This window comes from Varroa destructor, unplaced genomic scaffold, assembly GCF_002443255.2.
Source record: "Varroa destructor unplaced genomic scaffold, Vdes_3.0 BEIS01000001.1, whole genome shotgun sequence".
NCBI lineage: Eukaryota > Metazoa > Arthropoda > Arachnida > Mesostigmata > Varroidae > Varroa > Varroa destructor.
Genome location: NW_019211454.1, coordinates 39,280,593 through 39,296,389, shown reverse-complemented (window position 1 = coordinate 39,296,389; position 15,797 = coordinate 39,280,593). Strand labels below are relative to the sequence as shown.

General features: G+C 40.8%; 2 protein-coding genes across 4 annotated transcripts; one reads left to right on the top strand and one right to left on the bottom strand.

Moving 5' to 3' along the window:
- Positions 1–3,091: 3,091 nt before the first annotated feature.
- Positions 3,092–15,632, top strand: Bin1 (histone deacetylase complex subunit SAP18). Of its 3 annotated transcripts, none has more exons than XM_086978109.1 (5): positions 3,092–3,246; positions 8,826–8,992; positions 13,705–13,800; positions 14,320–14,475; positions 15,101–15,632. In XM_086978109.1, exons 2-5 carry the CDS (start codon positions 8,945–8,947, stop codon positions 15,215–15,217), a joined length of 417 nt encoding a protein of 138 aa, XP_086834235.1. In that variant the 5' UTR covers positions 3,092–3,246; positions 8,826–8,944; the 3' UTR covers positions 15,218–15,632. The 3 variants fall into 3 exon arrangements, with proteins under 3 accessions (XP_086834235.1, XP_086834236.1, XP_022657018.1); XM_086978110.1 differs by having other exon boundaries at positions 3,104–3,246; positions 7,142–8,992; XM_022801283.2 differs by lacking the exons at positions 3,092–3,246; positions 8,826–8,992 and adding an exon at positions 13,008–13,204.
- Positions 5,277–12,571, bottom strand: LOC111248610 (dual specificity tyrosine-phosphorylation-regulated kinase 1A-like). The gene has a single exon (XM_022801226.2). It carries the CDS (start codon positions 11,102–11,104, stop codon positions 9,644–9,646), a length of 1,461 nt encoding a protein of 486 aa, XP_022656961.1. The 5' UTR covers positions 11,105–12,571; the 3' UTR covers positions 5,277–9,643.
- Positions 15,633–15,797: the final 165 nt, after the last annotated feature.

Genomic DNA, 15,797 nt, shown 5'->3' with positions numbered 1-15,797 from the left:
AATATTAGAAACGTGTGGTAGCATAATTCAGGGTTAATTTTTTTTGCGTAACAAAAGTTCGCGTTTCCGCTTACAGCAAGACAAAGTTTTTATGCATGAAAAACCATTTGAAAGATCACCGTAGTTGCATATTCAATCGTATGGAAAAGCGTGTGGGATAAAGATATTCACAAGTAAAAGTTGAAATCGAACGATGGCGGAGACAAACATCTAAGGCAACTGCAGGAATGGGTGATCAAGATAAGGGCAAAAAAGGCAAAAGTAGAAATTACACAGGCAAGTCATTACAGAGTTCCCTGTGTTGCAATAGAAATAGTCAAACATATAAGGTGATACTTTCAAGATAGAAAAAAGTTGCGGGCTGTTTGTCATAAGGGGCTTGAGTTTATTCGTGATTCCTGCCAGCAGAGAAAAGCCAGCAGTATCAAACTCGTCATTGTAAACAGCAACACACTGTTTTTGGAATCTGAATAGAAATTAACTACTATACAACTCTTCCTCGATAGACATACTCCTACCGAAATTATAGACAGCCTTTTATGCCTAAAATTGACGGTTCATCTTGTTGCCAGTTTTCATGCAGCTACTTAAAAATCCAAGCAGACTTTTGAAGATGGAGATCCTCAACCGTATTTAGATTTGAAATTAGGCTTGAAAATTCATCAAACTGGCTCAGAGAGCCACTTTTAATATACGTAGGTTGCTGATATAGAAATGAAAGATCGTTTTAGAGAGGACAATATCAGTTGTATGTCCAACTAAGCCTTAATGGTTAATCTTTTTGACTCTTTGGACACTTTTAGCACTTTTGGCCTACTATCAACCCAAAATTTAATGTCGCTGGGATTTTTCGTATGGAGCGTATTGGAATAGTACTTCTACAAGTTCGCATCTACCAATATCGTTTGACGCACACTTTTATGCTAACTTGCGGATTAAAGAAGGGATATTTTTAAAATGACCAGTTAGTGGTTTAGGCCCCGAATTAAAACGGTAATACTATATAAATAGGGGCTTCAAAGATAACATTTCTATAACGTGCGACATATTTTGTTAAAATACTTATTTTAATTTAGGTACAATGATGGGAATAATGCAGAGGAAAATTATGAACTTAGACGCCCAAGTCTAAAAAAAAAAGACACTTCATTACTATTTTAAGGCAAAGACTCATACTTCAAGTAACTCAAGATGTCTGTTACGGTGTTAAACAAGATCAACGTTTCTGTTCTAAGTATGAGCGTAATGTGGCAATAATAAATAGCTAAATATTCCCGCCTCTGTGTCTTACTCGAATACAGATCGACTGGGCTAAATTCTTATTTGTGGACAGTTTTATGAGAATGCTTTTAACCATGCTGATTTGGAGCTGAGGAATCGTAAAGGTAAGGACGCACATCTAGTGATTAATAGATCGGTTTAAGTTTCGGAAAAGTTGTCATAAGCATTTCATAGAAATCTTCAGCACTCACAGTTTATTTTCACTCACGGCCATAGGTGCGTGGGCTAAATCATACTAAATATCTAAATAAAAAATAAAGTAGTCACTTGAATAACACATAATTTGTACCATTGCCAAAACTGTATGCAGATCGCTACGCCGCCCGCTATTGAATTGAAAACGCGAGGACCCGCCGTAATGTCTAAGGTGCGACGTAATAAATATAGACTTTATGCTTGCATCCTTTCCCTAAGGCGATAGTGAAAGCTGTAGCATGTATTTCATGTAACATCCAATACCGTCATAAGCAGTGGACTTCTGAGCAACCGCTTTTGTAAAAGACCTAAACGAACCTCGTCCTCCTATTCAAATCTGGCATAGAAAAGCATCCTCTGTCGGTTCTGTACAATAGTGTCTTGTTTGTTCCGGTGACTTTATTCAATTCAAGCAAACAGTTGGATCAAGCAGATGGATAACCTTTTATTTTTATTGACAATTTATGTTTTATTAAGATATAGTAGAAATAATCTATGAAACCGGTGTAGGTAGGTCAATTCTCCTTCTAAGGACGTGTTTCCTGCGAGATCAACATGGCGTTTCAAGTTTACTTTAAATATCTCCTCACATTCAGACAGACCAATTTTGCGAAAATAGTCAATGCAGTCAAACGTAAGTGGAAAAAAATAATAATCGAAATAATTGGGTTCTAAATCTAACTTTATAAAAAGTTAATATACATTGACAATTGAAATTAAGAAACAGGTTAAAACGCATTTATCGCCCTAATATCTCTTTTTCGTTCTCAAATCCAATCACCTTCTGTTGCGTTGTAATGTAACACCTAACAGCTTGTCAGATATGAGCCGCATTAATTACGTTGCCCCAATCGCTGGTTAATAGGGCAAATTTTACGAGATAACGTCGTCTGCTAATTAAAGTCAGGCTTCATATAAGTCGAGAACCAAAGCAATGTAAATGTGTCATGCTTTTGAAAATTATTATAAGGTCTCACTCTAATAGTCCAACAAATGTTCATCGTGACCAAATATTATACGGAAAGGTCTTTTTCGCGTTACGGCAATCAACATAACTGTAAGAATGGAGTACAAATTGGCAAAACTTGAAAATAGTATTTCTTTGTATTGCATTAAAAATGGCATTTTCTTTACAGACCTATATTTATTCGCCATGTAATGGTAACAAACAGTGCATGAAAGTTTTTTTGCAAGTGCAGAAACATGAGCCTGTAGTTTAGTACAACGTACAAAGAATTGTTTTGATGACTTTTAACGGCGCGTAAAGGAGCACATGATGTCGGGAGCAAATAGGTCCAACATGTCACCTTGACTCCTGCTAACGCCCACTTTAAGGTTCCCTATAGATAGTGATATTATTTTGTGCTTATACTAAGCGTTAATAGCTACAGATGAAACACACCCAATATTTTATCTGTCGGTGCCGTTCTGACATGGAGAAATGAACCTCTTTTGCTAGTGTTTCACTTTATTTAGAACAACCGGGGGCGCGAAACCAGCTTGGTACGTATTGTAAACTGAACGCATGCAGAGTAGATCTGCACTTAGGGAGACGTGTGGTTTGTGCCTTCTTCCTCCACCACGACCATAGAACAAGTGTGTTTACGTTAAATCTCGGATAGTTGTCTCAAGTCCGGTATATCCAAGTTATTCTCATGGGGTGCATTTAGATAGAGGACGAATCTCAGAATTATTAAGGTCAAGGTCAAGCCAAAGAAGGCGTTGACGCCTTCTATTTAACTACAAAAGTGTTACGCAAGATCCAAAAGAGTAAGAAAATTTTTGCACAATTATTATTAATTAATTAAGTACCTTATCACTGAAGATACAGTACCTTAGGTAGGTAATTCCCAGTAAACATATAACTTATAAATTTGGTCTAAATGTATTCTGTAGACATGCATTCCAGAGCCTCTAACATGTATGTTTATGTTTTTCCTGCACAAATGGCAGAAAGGCGTTCCTTCCTTTTAAACCCCCTATATCTTGACCCGATGGATACTCCAATGCCAGATGAAGTCCTGCCTTTCGCAGTGAAAGGCTGGTTTGCACTAAAATGTTCAAGAGCCCTTGTTCAATGTACCCTTGTTCAGAAGGTCAGCAGAACTACGGTAATGAACATAAAAACCGAGTAAACGGAGAATAATAGTGATGAGCCAGTGTAAGCGATTAAAGTATAGGTTGTTCCTTTGCTTGACGCAATTGTACTTATTGATGGAACGTCATTGGCTACTCAATACGCTAAGTACGCTAATGTGTTCCCAGCTAGAATTTGCCCCATATATGTGATATAAGATTATGGGGACCAGTTAAGGGTGAGATCAAAGAAAAACCCTAAAGAGAACCCTGTTGCATTATTTAGTGGGCCTCTTATTTAGAAACCTTAGCTACGCAAATGGGTTATTATAAGATTATTTTGCAGTTAAATCATTCAAATCTTAACGAATTGTATTGTCTCCCTGTCTATTGCCTTATACATATAATCTTTGCTCATTCTCGTATGCTTTTTCTGCTCCTATTTGCCTAAATAAGCTACTTCGTTACAACAGTAGACGAAACTGCTCCTACAGAGACAGTCGAATGTACCTCATACGTGTTTTTACGTACTATATTACTACATATCTTTTCGGTACAGTACTTCGTTACAAAAATCCTATACCGTGAGTAGGACTGCCTTAACCACGCCAAATTGACGTGTTTGTTATCCCTCCATACTTAATACACACTAAAGTCCCTCAATTTGAATCTGTCTATGAAATGCTGTTCAGTGTGGTCTAAGAAGTCCAAAAGATGTATTTTGCACACTATTTGCACTAGATAAAAATCTCTGTATGTGCAACCATTGCCTTTTTATTGTGAAGTTCTAGGGTCTACGGACCCTTAGAGAACTGCCTATATGACTCGCAAACCATGTTTGGAACAAAAAAAGGTGCCTGCCAGTTATCCATATCCTGTAATTCTAAATAGGAAGCTGGGGAACACACGAAAAATAGAGAAGGCCGTATTTACGGAGGTACAACAGACAAATTTTTGCTTATGGTATGTGTTTGTACCCTTTGCTTATACTTTATGTACATAGTTTCTATATGTATACAGTTTCTACCATTTCTCAGTTTTAAAGGCAAACCGACGTACCACACTGAGTTTATTTACGAGATCTTTATATTGTAGATTTTCAACAAACGGTTCAGTTACAATACTCACGTTCAAAAGAAACTGCTTTGGGCCATTTTTCTGAACAAATGCTTTCCTAATGGATCATATAAAGCTTTTCCGAAGCCAAAATACAATTAGGATTTTATTCTTGTCATGCTTCTCGCGGAATCTAACCATGTATTTAAATAACTTATATGTATTGTGTTCATTCACATAGCAGAAGTTCTACGTCTTGAACTAGGGTTGAAGCCGCTTCTTTGAACTTTATGCTCTATACAACCTTGTTGGCTATTAATGAATTCATTAATTTTTAAATCGACATCGATGAAAGAAGACTTGCCTGACTCGAAAATAGCTATAAGCATGTCTTGGTTAAATCAAATACATACGCTAAGGGCGAAAGGTTAATACATCCAGTTATAGCATCATCATCTTATTTACCTACGGAATATCCTAATTTAATATATAATATACGCGCTGTAAACAAAAATAGCTGCAAAAATTGTACCTAGCAAAACACTATCCTTGGTACGATCAAAGAAGTTAAGCAAGCAGTGAAAGAAAAACCGGTCAAGAATATTGCCTCACTTTCTTGTGCTCCTTCCTGTAAGACTAAGGTTGTTGTTTAAATGATCACACTAGACTCTTGCTACCCACATTCTCGTATCAACACGAGATCACGTGTTTTGATTTTATTGTCTAAAGTATTTTTTCGTGTTTTTTTTAAGTATTTTATTCCATTTTAGGACCTTATTCATTTTAATGTTATACGACGCTGGCTGGTCGTTGGTTCGTTATGCTTTCCTTTCTCTACAGACATATGCTCCATATCGTTCGTTCACGAGGGTCACATTCACCTCATGTTTTTTTTTATTGTTATTATTATTATTATCATCATCATCCTTATTATCATTCTCCTTAGCGATTTACTTCACCAGCTTATTTATTCATCGACCTTACATATCATCTACCTGTCCCAAATATCTAATTTCCGTGACAAATCATATGTACAATTCCTTGATGTTATGTATTTTGTTGTTGTTATTAATATTACCGTTATTATCGTCACTGAAAACACCGCGGGGGAACGTTGCACCCGTAGCCTATCTACATTGCTGATGACATCCGTGCACCATTTCTTTTCGAAAACTTAGAATTCGCAATTTTGTCCCACTGCTGTAAAAACACTTTTTCAGTTCATGTACAGTCTCGTTGACGTTCAAAGTTGTAAACATCGTCTTTGGTACAAAGCCAATTTCCTGTTTCAATCTACGAGCCTATTTACCTGTATCCCAGTATTACGTATCGGCATACACTACACGACATTTGTAGTTAGATTAGAATTGCTGTTGTATGTGTCTGGTCACTTGAGTTGCTTCTCATAATAGTCCAACAATGTTGTTACTGGCGTAGTCCTATGCTTTACCCACATGCCTATTAATATCTGCAAAAGATTATTTATTAACTTTCTATAAAACGAGACGAACTGCGAACCCCATTTGCTCTCACTCGATAGCTTAAACCACACAGAGGAAGCCCTATGACTTAATATAGCTCATAGACCCCCTTGTCAAAGGACGCGGACCAATAAATCAACCCAGCGGTTCAGCTAACTCGTCTAAACAGTACTGTTATAATTTTTACCACTCGTGATTCTAAAATGGAAGTGAACCAAAAATTATTTTTAGGCTATTGCTTTTCATTTACGTAATAAACAAATTTTATAATTGGCTATTGGACGTTACCTTACACACACGGGGTAACCAAAAATGAATTGACTTATGGTAAACTAGTACAGCCACGTCCTCGACATATTACCACTCCTTTGTAAGTCTCACTTCAGCCTAAAAACGCTAAACTTGATTTAGTGTTCGGTATATCGGTAAACCTGGATAGTCTTTGTTCAGCTGGGTCTTTACACCTGGGCTGCAAACGGGTAATTGTGTTCTGGTAGGCAGTTTGTTTTTGTTAGCTAGGTATTTTACAAGACCAATTTCGTCCGGAGGTTCATTCAACTACTTCAGACCAGTCAATTTCATTAAAGAAGTCCAACTGCACGATTGGTTGAGCGATCGGTCTTGTAGGACGAGTTTCTGGTTAGTTCGATTCCACATCCTGCGCTACCTTGCAAGCTTTAGATGATAACAGGCTCGTCGAGACTAGACGAAGTTAAGGCTGAATTATTATAAAAAGCAAGTTTCCCGTTAGCTTGCTTCCAGCTGGTGTCCTTCTGAAGAAACGTGGGTGACCGGCCACACACTTCTCAAATACTGTTATAGCTGGCTTTTCATGGGGTGAACAGACACCTGGCAGGATTCAGTAACCCGCGTTGTAGTGGTTTAGATTGACGCCTGCTTATCTCGGGAGAACGAACCCTACCGCCTCAGTGCTCACACAACGTTTGTTCTTGCCATTGGCCTTATCATGTTGCCATATTTGCAGTTGATGACGTTTTTGTAATTAATAATAAATAGTGTAGCAATCCGTATCATCCTCATTCTATTTACAGGTGAGTGAGCGCCCGAGGGCTTCGGTTGCAGTACACCCAAGAGCTGACTAAGCTTGGCTTGACCGGGCTGACTACATATCTATATCCTACAGCTCAAGAGAATAGAATGTCGCAGTGGCCAATCGAATTCGATTTCTAGAAGTTGTTCATTAGGAGCAAATAGCGATTGGTAGTTCGTTGCATACTATTTGAAGAGGTTTCTACTTCTTATTCTTCTTCACGTCAGTAGCTTTTGCTGCATTCCGGAGTGTACATCCTTCAAGGACGAGCCTTATGCAAAACCACCCCAGACGATCTTGGTCGTTTCCCGTCGTCCGCGAGCAAGTGGTACATACCACAGACAACAGGCGCATTTTGTTATTATAATCGTCAGCATCACCAAAAGTTATTACCATTATTCATTTTCATCCAACATCTCATCAATCGTTTCATTGTTATCTCATCATCATTTGTTTAGCTGGCAGGCGTTTTCTTTATCCTTTATATCCCTATTCATCGTTGAATCAAATACTCTCCACCAACTCCCACCGCCAGTTGAAAGGGTAGCACATTGCACGTTTGGGTGAGCATCCTTTGTCATGCTTCAATAATTAAATTTCATGCTTCAATAATTAAATTATGTCACAAACATTTCATCGATCGATTATCCGCCATTTATACAATACATGATTAATACTCCATCTAACACATCGCAGTGCTTAACAGTCCGGTCATTTCTTTTTCTCCAATTGAAAGATTTCTCTTATGTTCCTTTGTTAAGACCCATCACTTATACAATTATTTCCATAATATTTCGTATCATCCTCCGCTCATATCATATTTTGGTGGCACTATTCCCCTCTATTTCAACCTCCATCGTGTTCACGTATTGCCTTAACTTATGTCTTTTGCCAGCATTACCTTGGCAATGTCAAAGGCACCGATCATGTTCCTACTCAACATTGAGTTCGCGCCCTGAAACATCATTGACTCAAGGCTACGTACCACCTCATCTAGCTTAATTATATAGCCTTCAATCGCTTCTTGTGTTCTTGACCGGTTATTTTACATGTCAGCTAATAGCAGCAACCTGAAGTTCACATGAAGATTTTTGAGAGGCGGACCGCTAACCACTGCTAAGCCAGTTGCCTCTGACTTTATCTAGTTTCTTTTTTACAGTCGACAATCGTAATTTAATGTTAAGTATATGATTAAATAACTAGGTAAGCCTCGAACCGAAAACAGAGGAGGCGATGCAATTATAACAACACCTCTCAGATAATAACACCAGACAGAACCTTTTTCTCTCCCTTTCTCTCGCTCATCAATCGAAAAAATTGCAATAATAACTATTCAGCCAAAACTCTCATCAATCATTGCTGCTGTAGTAACACACTCATCTACGAACGATGGGAGGGACTTCAGTCGAGTTAGGCAACCTGTGGGGTAAAGAGTGTATGCTCTTTTTCATACGTTCGCGCGTGAGATGGACGCTTAGTTTCTACGTGCCAGCTGGTTCGTGTGTATTTTTTCTTTCTGAGAAATTAATGAATGAGCAAAATAAATGAGTTTTTCTGTTCTTCGTCCTTTGATGCTCTATCTCCTAGAGAGATTATTATTATTAATATTGTTATTATTCTGTTTATGGTCCCCTCAACTAACTCGGATTATCTTAGTTGTCTTCTGCTTTTTGTTTATTTTTCAGCTATTCCACAGTCCACTATTCGTGTGCGGCTGTGTTGTTGCACGCAAGGATTATTCGCCTTGCAGCCCGCTTCCTGATGCGACGTCTACGAACGTCCGTTGAATAAGTCATCCCTGTGAATGATAGAGAACTTCGACATTTTCTGGCCAATCATCTTCCTTAGTGAGGCAAGCATCGTAGTAGTTGCACGTTTGCTCCTGTTTTTCAATGTGTTCTTATTTTTCCTTTCTATTATCCACAGAGTTAAGATCTCTAGGTCCTATTTCTCTAGTATGAAAGGATCCGCTAATCAGTACTTTGTTTCTTGCTCCAGAGAGAATCTACCCAGATCTCATTCACTATACAGAGTGCACGACCAGTTATGATTTACTAGTCACTGCAACTGATAGCAGTGATTTAGTGTCGGTTGCAGCGGCATAGGTAAAGCGTGCGGCAAGGTATCATATCGCAGTTGTATGTTGGCAGCTAGCAGCTCCTGCTTCCAATTAGCGCTTCTAGTATGCGCTTCGAGATCTTGTGGCAGAAAAATGCTTGTGGATACTAGTAGCAGCGACAGCGCAAAGAAATGAACACGATCATTTGACGAAGAAGCAAAACATCGGGAAAATGTCACAGGGGGTTTTGTTACGCTCCTCTGACCCTTATGTGACACAGAACGAGACAGAGAGAAGGGCAACGGGCCAAATACAGTAGCCCCGATCTCCTTAATACCAGCTTCTCTCACTCTCACCTAACAAGTCTCGCCTTATCGTCTAATCTCTGATCACATCTCAGTTTTTATGCATCTGATTTATCTAAATGGCTTTCCTTTGTTTTGTCTAGTCTTTCGCTGTTAGCTGGCGGTCCTCGGCGTCGCTCTTACTGAAGAAGGGATGCGTCAGAGCCTCCTGTGGTGTGATACGCGTGGCAGGGTCATAATCCAACATAGCTAGGACAAGATCCCGGAACTTGAGATAGTCCTGCACGCGATGTCCCGGCTCACCTAGTCGCCTTCCCCCGGGTCCACCCGTCTCCACGCCCATAATGTCGTGTAGCCGTCGCTCGCCTGGCGCTTGGTACAGCTTGCCCGAGGGGCACTTCTTGAGGAAGTACGACCCGTCCGCCAGCTTCTCAAAGTATTTCGTCGTCTTGCGGGCTTGATCTAAAAGCGGCTTGGGCGGCATGCCGAGCACTTCGCAGATCTTGTTCATTTGGTCCACCTCGTTCGACCCGGAGAAGAGCGGCTCCCCTGTATGCATCTCGACTAATATACAGCCCAGCGACCACATGTCAATTGCCAAACCGTACGGGATGCCCAGAAGCACTTCGGGCGATCGATAAAATCGGGATTGGATGTACTGGTACACACGCTGTCCTACCTGGCAGCTGCTGCCAAAGTCCACAATTTTAATCGCGGATCGCTTGGGATTGCATAGAAGGATGTTCTCAGGCTTCAGATCGCAATGAATAATCTGTACCTGTGGCGATGACAAGAAACATAGAGCGGTGCACATTTGCTGCGCAAACTTGCGCGTAAGGTTAAGCGATACGCCACGAAAGTTCGTATTCCGGAGCAGATCATAGAGGTTATACGAGAGCAGCTCGAATACGAGGCACAGGTGGTTCTTCCATTTGAAATGGCCTAGTAGACGGACAACCTTTTCGGCGCCGGGAGAACAGAAATCATTCATCATGTCCAGTAAACGGATCTCGATCTGTGCCTGGTTGTAAAAGGCTTTTTTATTCTTTATTATCTTGATAGCGACGTATTTCTTTTCCTCGTTATCGTAGGCTTTAACTACCTGGCCGAATGAGCCTTTGCCAATAAGACAGTCGATGGTGTAGCGCCCAACGAATACCTGCCCTTTGGACACGATATAGTCGTCATTCTCGTCATCAAACCCGCTGGCGTCCTCTTTGGCGTCGGCCTCCATCTGCACGGCCTGCTGTTGTTGAGCGGCTCGCCTTTGTTTCTTTTTGGTGTAGTATACCTCATTGATATGTTTATACGTCTTGATTAGATCAACACTTAACCGTCGCAACGGTGCCTTCGAATGATCGCGGAACACAGGCTTCTTATGTGCAGCCAGCCCAAGGAAATCCGGGCCCATTGCCATCAGAGAACCCTGCGAAAGCGCCAAACCCTCTGAGGGCACCATCGAGTACTTGCCTAACAAATCGTGTCCGCTCATACCACCCGTCGGCTTATAATGCTGCGCGTTCGGTTTTGGGATGATCAGGGCTGGATTGAGGTCGGATGACAGATCCATCCCCACTGACGAAATCAGACTGTACTCCATGTTCGACTGATGGGTGCTTGCTTAGCGTAAACGATTTTATCTTAATTATATCACGCTGAATGAATCAAGTGAAAACGATTTCACACATCACACGTTGCTTATGGTACTTCGAACACTCAAGGATTACCGACCAAGAGATCCACTCGCACATGCACTATCACCACTGTATCGAACACCAGCATGGAAGCAGCACGAAAACACGAACTATTGCCAATCACGGATACCAGCCAGCGACAGCAGCCGTAGCAGTGGCAGCAGTCGCAGTACAGGCCGCTGCCGCCACTCTCAGCTGCTGCTTTTCAACGAACCAAACCAGCTCACACTCCAACAGGGTTCGGCCTTTTGGCCGGTGGCTTTATTCCCGCATATCGGTTGGCTGGGAGCCCCGGTTGGGCCAGACGCCGCCGTCGCCGTCAGCTCTGTCCACACGAGTACGACAGGACAGAAGCAAATAGCCCCCCACACTCGTAAACCGTTCCTGTTCGTCCTCTCACTACGGGCTAATTCTAGCACAAAGGACGAACCATAGACCACGAGCCACTGATGCACCAACCAATCGGCTAACTGGGAAATCACCAAACAAAACCAAAGCTTACACACCAAGATCCTTAAACTGGGCCACGAGCTTGACCTGCAATGCTATAGCACACCACCATCCCCGTTTCTACTTCGTGTAGCACGGTAGCTAGCAGTGCGTTTGGCAGAGCTGCCTGCTTCTCGTCCTGCTGCTGTTGCTACTGTCGTTGTCTCCGTTAATGATACAGATTTTGCCGCAGTTTAACTGCACTACGAAGAGTCGCCTCAGAAGCGCTCGCCTCCTAACTCCTAGCGTCTGTCCCGCGGGGCAGCGTTGCTGCTGACGGCCGACTCGGGCCCTCCTGCTCGGGGCCTTTTCGGCGGGCGAACCTTCAGCGAAAGCGATGCCAGGGGAGCTGGGGCTCGCCGAATTGGAACAACCAACCTGGCTGGCCGTAGCCTCAGTGCTCTCCTCCGTCCACTACTGCCACTCATTCAATAGCAGCCCAGGCACAGCTGCACCCGGAAGCCCCTCACAGCTAGCCCGGGGTCCGCAGTTAGAAGCGACCTAGACAGTGACACAGAACAACAACAACAACAGCCCATATACAAGCACGGAGCAGGCAGGCAGACGGTCAGCAGAATCCTTTTTTCATCAGAAAAAGATTTTTTATCGCTCTTTTCCAGCAATCGCAGCATCATCGTAGTATAGCCTCGTTATCTATTACCTCATGATAACAATGACTTTACAGAGTAATAGGTGTAAGACGTTCAACGACGACAATCACAACAACAAAAATTGACAATTCCGCGTTTCGAGCGATTTGTTGATTGTATTATTGCTGTTGCTGATAGTGATACTAAAGTACAACAGCAGCGGAATCGCAGTCCTGCCAATCCCTCTTTCCCCTCCTTCGACAGACCCGTTATAGGTATCATTGCGCCACACTTAAACTTACGAAAAAATGAGCTATTTTGCAACAACCATGTTTGCGAAAACGCTCGGTTATTCCGTCGCGAGCACACAGCTGTAATGTTCGTAATATGTCTGCACCTAACTAGGAATCAGGATTGGATCTAGATCTTTGATCGCCGCTAAGCCGCTTTTCAGGCGACATTGAACTGCACTCAGTGGCCCATGAGTACCCGGAAGTAGCTATGTCGATTTTTCAATAAATAAAAATAATAAATGGTTTCATCGTGTAATCCTTTTCGCATAAAATCTTATACACAATCATTCCATCCTTGAAAATGCTTGACAATGATAAGTCTATGCGGAGAATATGACAAGCCATTCAAATATGTTTTACTCAACGACAGAACGGCGCTAGATTCGTCTGCGCCTCGCAAGCACAACGAGGCTGGCACAGTTTGAGAGAGGGAGCATATTTTGCGGCGAGCTCTTGAGAGAGTCTACCAGAACAGACGTTTTGTATTGTTGTTATTGAGTTAAGCACCGGTAATCGGTATCCTATATCTCGGCGCCGCTATTTGATGAATGTTAGTCCTGCTCGTGCGCTACATTGAATGCTTCCAATGGACGGCGATAAACTAGGAGCGGACAAGACGGTAGATCGCGAGAAGGTTTGTCACTTCAGTCAGTTGTTTGTTGTCTGCGAAGTGCTAGTTTGTAATCCGTTTGCAGGCAGGATGTGATGAACTCCAAGAGATTTAATAGTTTAAAAACTGCGATCTTAATCTTTAATAAAATCCACTTGACTCATGTAGACGTCCCACAATCCATTACTGATTCATCTAGCAGATCGGCTAGCTATTTTAGAGTATGAAGCATAAGTAGTTATTTTGTCGCAGCTAATACAGAAGCTAATACGTATGATTTATTCTAGAAAACCAGTTTACCTTCAACATACCATAAATCTACCTTCAACGTTAGAGTAATTCGATATATGTGTATCAATGATGTTCATTCGATACATGAAACGTCAGTGTAAGTCAAATCGTACAGAGCAATTGCACTAAAATTATTATATAAGTCAGTTGCTTGGTGTTAAATAAGATTCTAGTTTAGTCTACTACGCTTCAAAAGATTAAAATAACGATTATCTTATTTATTTGAATTTCAGACTTGTCCTCTGCTACTACGAGTATTTCTTTCTAATATTCGGCACCATTCACCTAGTGACTACGCGCGTGGACAAGTTCCCGCAAACGAACTTCAGGTAACAGCATCTTATATATAAATTGTTAACGATTCATCGTTCATTATATTGATCGTTCTTGTTTAAAGGCCTAGAACATACATTGGAAATTATACATTTTTCTTACTGCACAAGCAAATTATTGCCTCCAACTTGAATATATGAAGAACATCTGAGATAGACTATATTTTTATTGAGACAATAGTGCGTCTCGCTCCTCGTCATTTATCTAGTCGTAAAGCTTGTAGCATGCTCACTAGGTCTTTATAATATTGCAGTTGTATTGTGCCTTTTTATTAAATATAGGGACACCTAAGGTGTTTTAGGGCTGAAATCGGCCGTAGACGCACTTCGTATTAGGAATTATCCGTCCGAAGTAGCGTTTAGTGGCAGCAGTCCCGAACGAAAACCCGAAACATTTAGCTTGCCTACTGCAATTCGAAGTTAGGTCCAGCAGTATCGTTCGCTTTCGATCAAAAATGCAATTCAGATTTCCTGCCATTCGCAACAATTTACATCGGATTTTTATGCTTTATTCAGGTGTACACATGGTTAGATGCAACTCTTCGAGAGCTGACGGGTCTTGTTAAAGAGGTAAATCGCGAGGCGCGCCGAAAGGGCACAGTATTTGACTTCGCCTTCGTTTTCCCTGATCGAAACGGCCCGATGTATCGAGTGCGTGAAATCGGAACCACTGTACGTATTTAAGACACGTCTGGTGAAGACTAGTTTAAAGCTCGTGTCTGTAATAAAAATATGACCTATTACCAATGGTCTTACAATGCTTTATCAAATAAACTGTTTTAATATAAACAAAATGTTTTAAATAATTCGGCATAAGGTTTTACTTACATTACAAAATGTATGTGGACGTAAATCACGTATATTTGTTGCTATCAGCAACAGCAGTGCCTTATGTAACCACGAATCCTATACAAATTACTGCTTCATGCTGCGAATCGTAAATGTAATATAAGAGGAAAATCAGCCCATAGTACTTTTAATAGAAATAATGTAACATAAAAAAAATGTTAATCTTGAGATCAGTAAAAATAAATACATTAAAAAAAAAGGCAAGAAATACTTTGCCACAAATTAGCTGCCACTCAAATATCTACAGTTAGCGAAATAACAGATTAATATATTTGCTTCTTATATCTCATAACATATTTGTCGAATCAGTAGAAATTTTTGATCGTATCAAGTTTTTAAAACTACAAGGATGACACTTTATATACAATAATATCTAAGTTAAAACACGCATGCTGGCATCACAAAGAGAAATTCTTGTATCGTTTAAAATGCTTTTATTATTTTTCAGGTGTCAGGTCAAAAGGGTCCTGATGATTTCAAAACACTGCGCGAATGCCGCTTCACAATTGGCGACTACCTCGACATCGCAATCACTCCGCCTCGCGGGGGCAATCTACGATACTAGAATTCCTTTTCTTAGGCAAAAGATTGTAAATCAATAGTTATTTACAGTAACTGCTGACTGATCTTGACGCCTTGTTTCTCAAGCGTAGCATATAACACGAATCTGATCATTCACATTAGAATCACTCTATAAATATCATCCAATGGCCTCATGGCGCATAATTTTTATAGGGAACAAAAGGAGGCAGGAGCTTGAGTAAAGCAGCTGTGTCCGACAGAGATAATGTTGTAACAGCATTACCTGTTGCGAATGTCAAATCAGCAAGATGATAAGAAGGGTTATGCAGTATTGTAGAGCGAAAACATTTGTGTTATAGTAGAGGCGTAAACCCAACGAGGCTTTATTTGTAATCATACTCTGGAAATATAATAAAACGCATTTGTATATACTCCTTCGTAAAGAACATGAAAAACTAGTTGGTGAAAGATGGTGTTTCCTTCGCTATGGCATTGAGATTAGATGCATTTAACCGTTACCCTGCGCACCAGCAGATAAATACTCTACGTGAACTAGAGACTTGAGGGCTCTCAGATAGCAGAGCTGTCTGTATATAATCCCATTAAATATTCAACCAACCATT

Bases quoted from the DNA above. Each gene is read 5' to 3' on its own strand.
- LOC111248610 (XM_022801226.2), bottom strand. From the start codon at position 11,104: ATGGAGTACAGTCTGATTTCGTCAGTGGGGATGGATCTGTCATCCGAC.
- Bin1 (XM_022801283.2), top strand. From the start codon at position 13,148: ATGCTTCCAATGGACGGCGATAAACTAGGAGCGGACAAGACGGTAGAT. The intron at 13,801-14,319 runs GTAACAGCATCT...TGCTTTATTCAG, and splicing joins TTCCCGCAAACGAACTTCAG to GTGTACACATGGTTAGATGC. The intron at 14,476-15,100 runs GTACGTATTTAA...ATTATTTTTCAG, and splicing joins TGCGTGAAATCGGAACCACT to GTGTCAGGTCAAAAGGGTCC.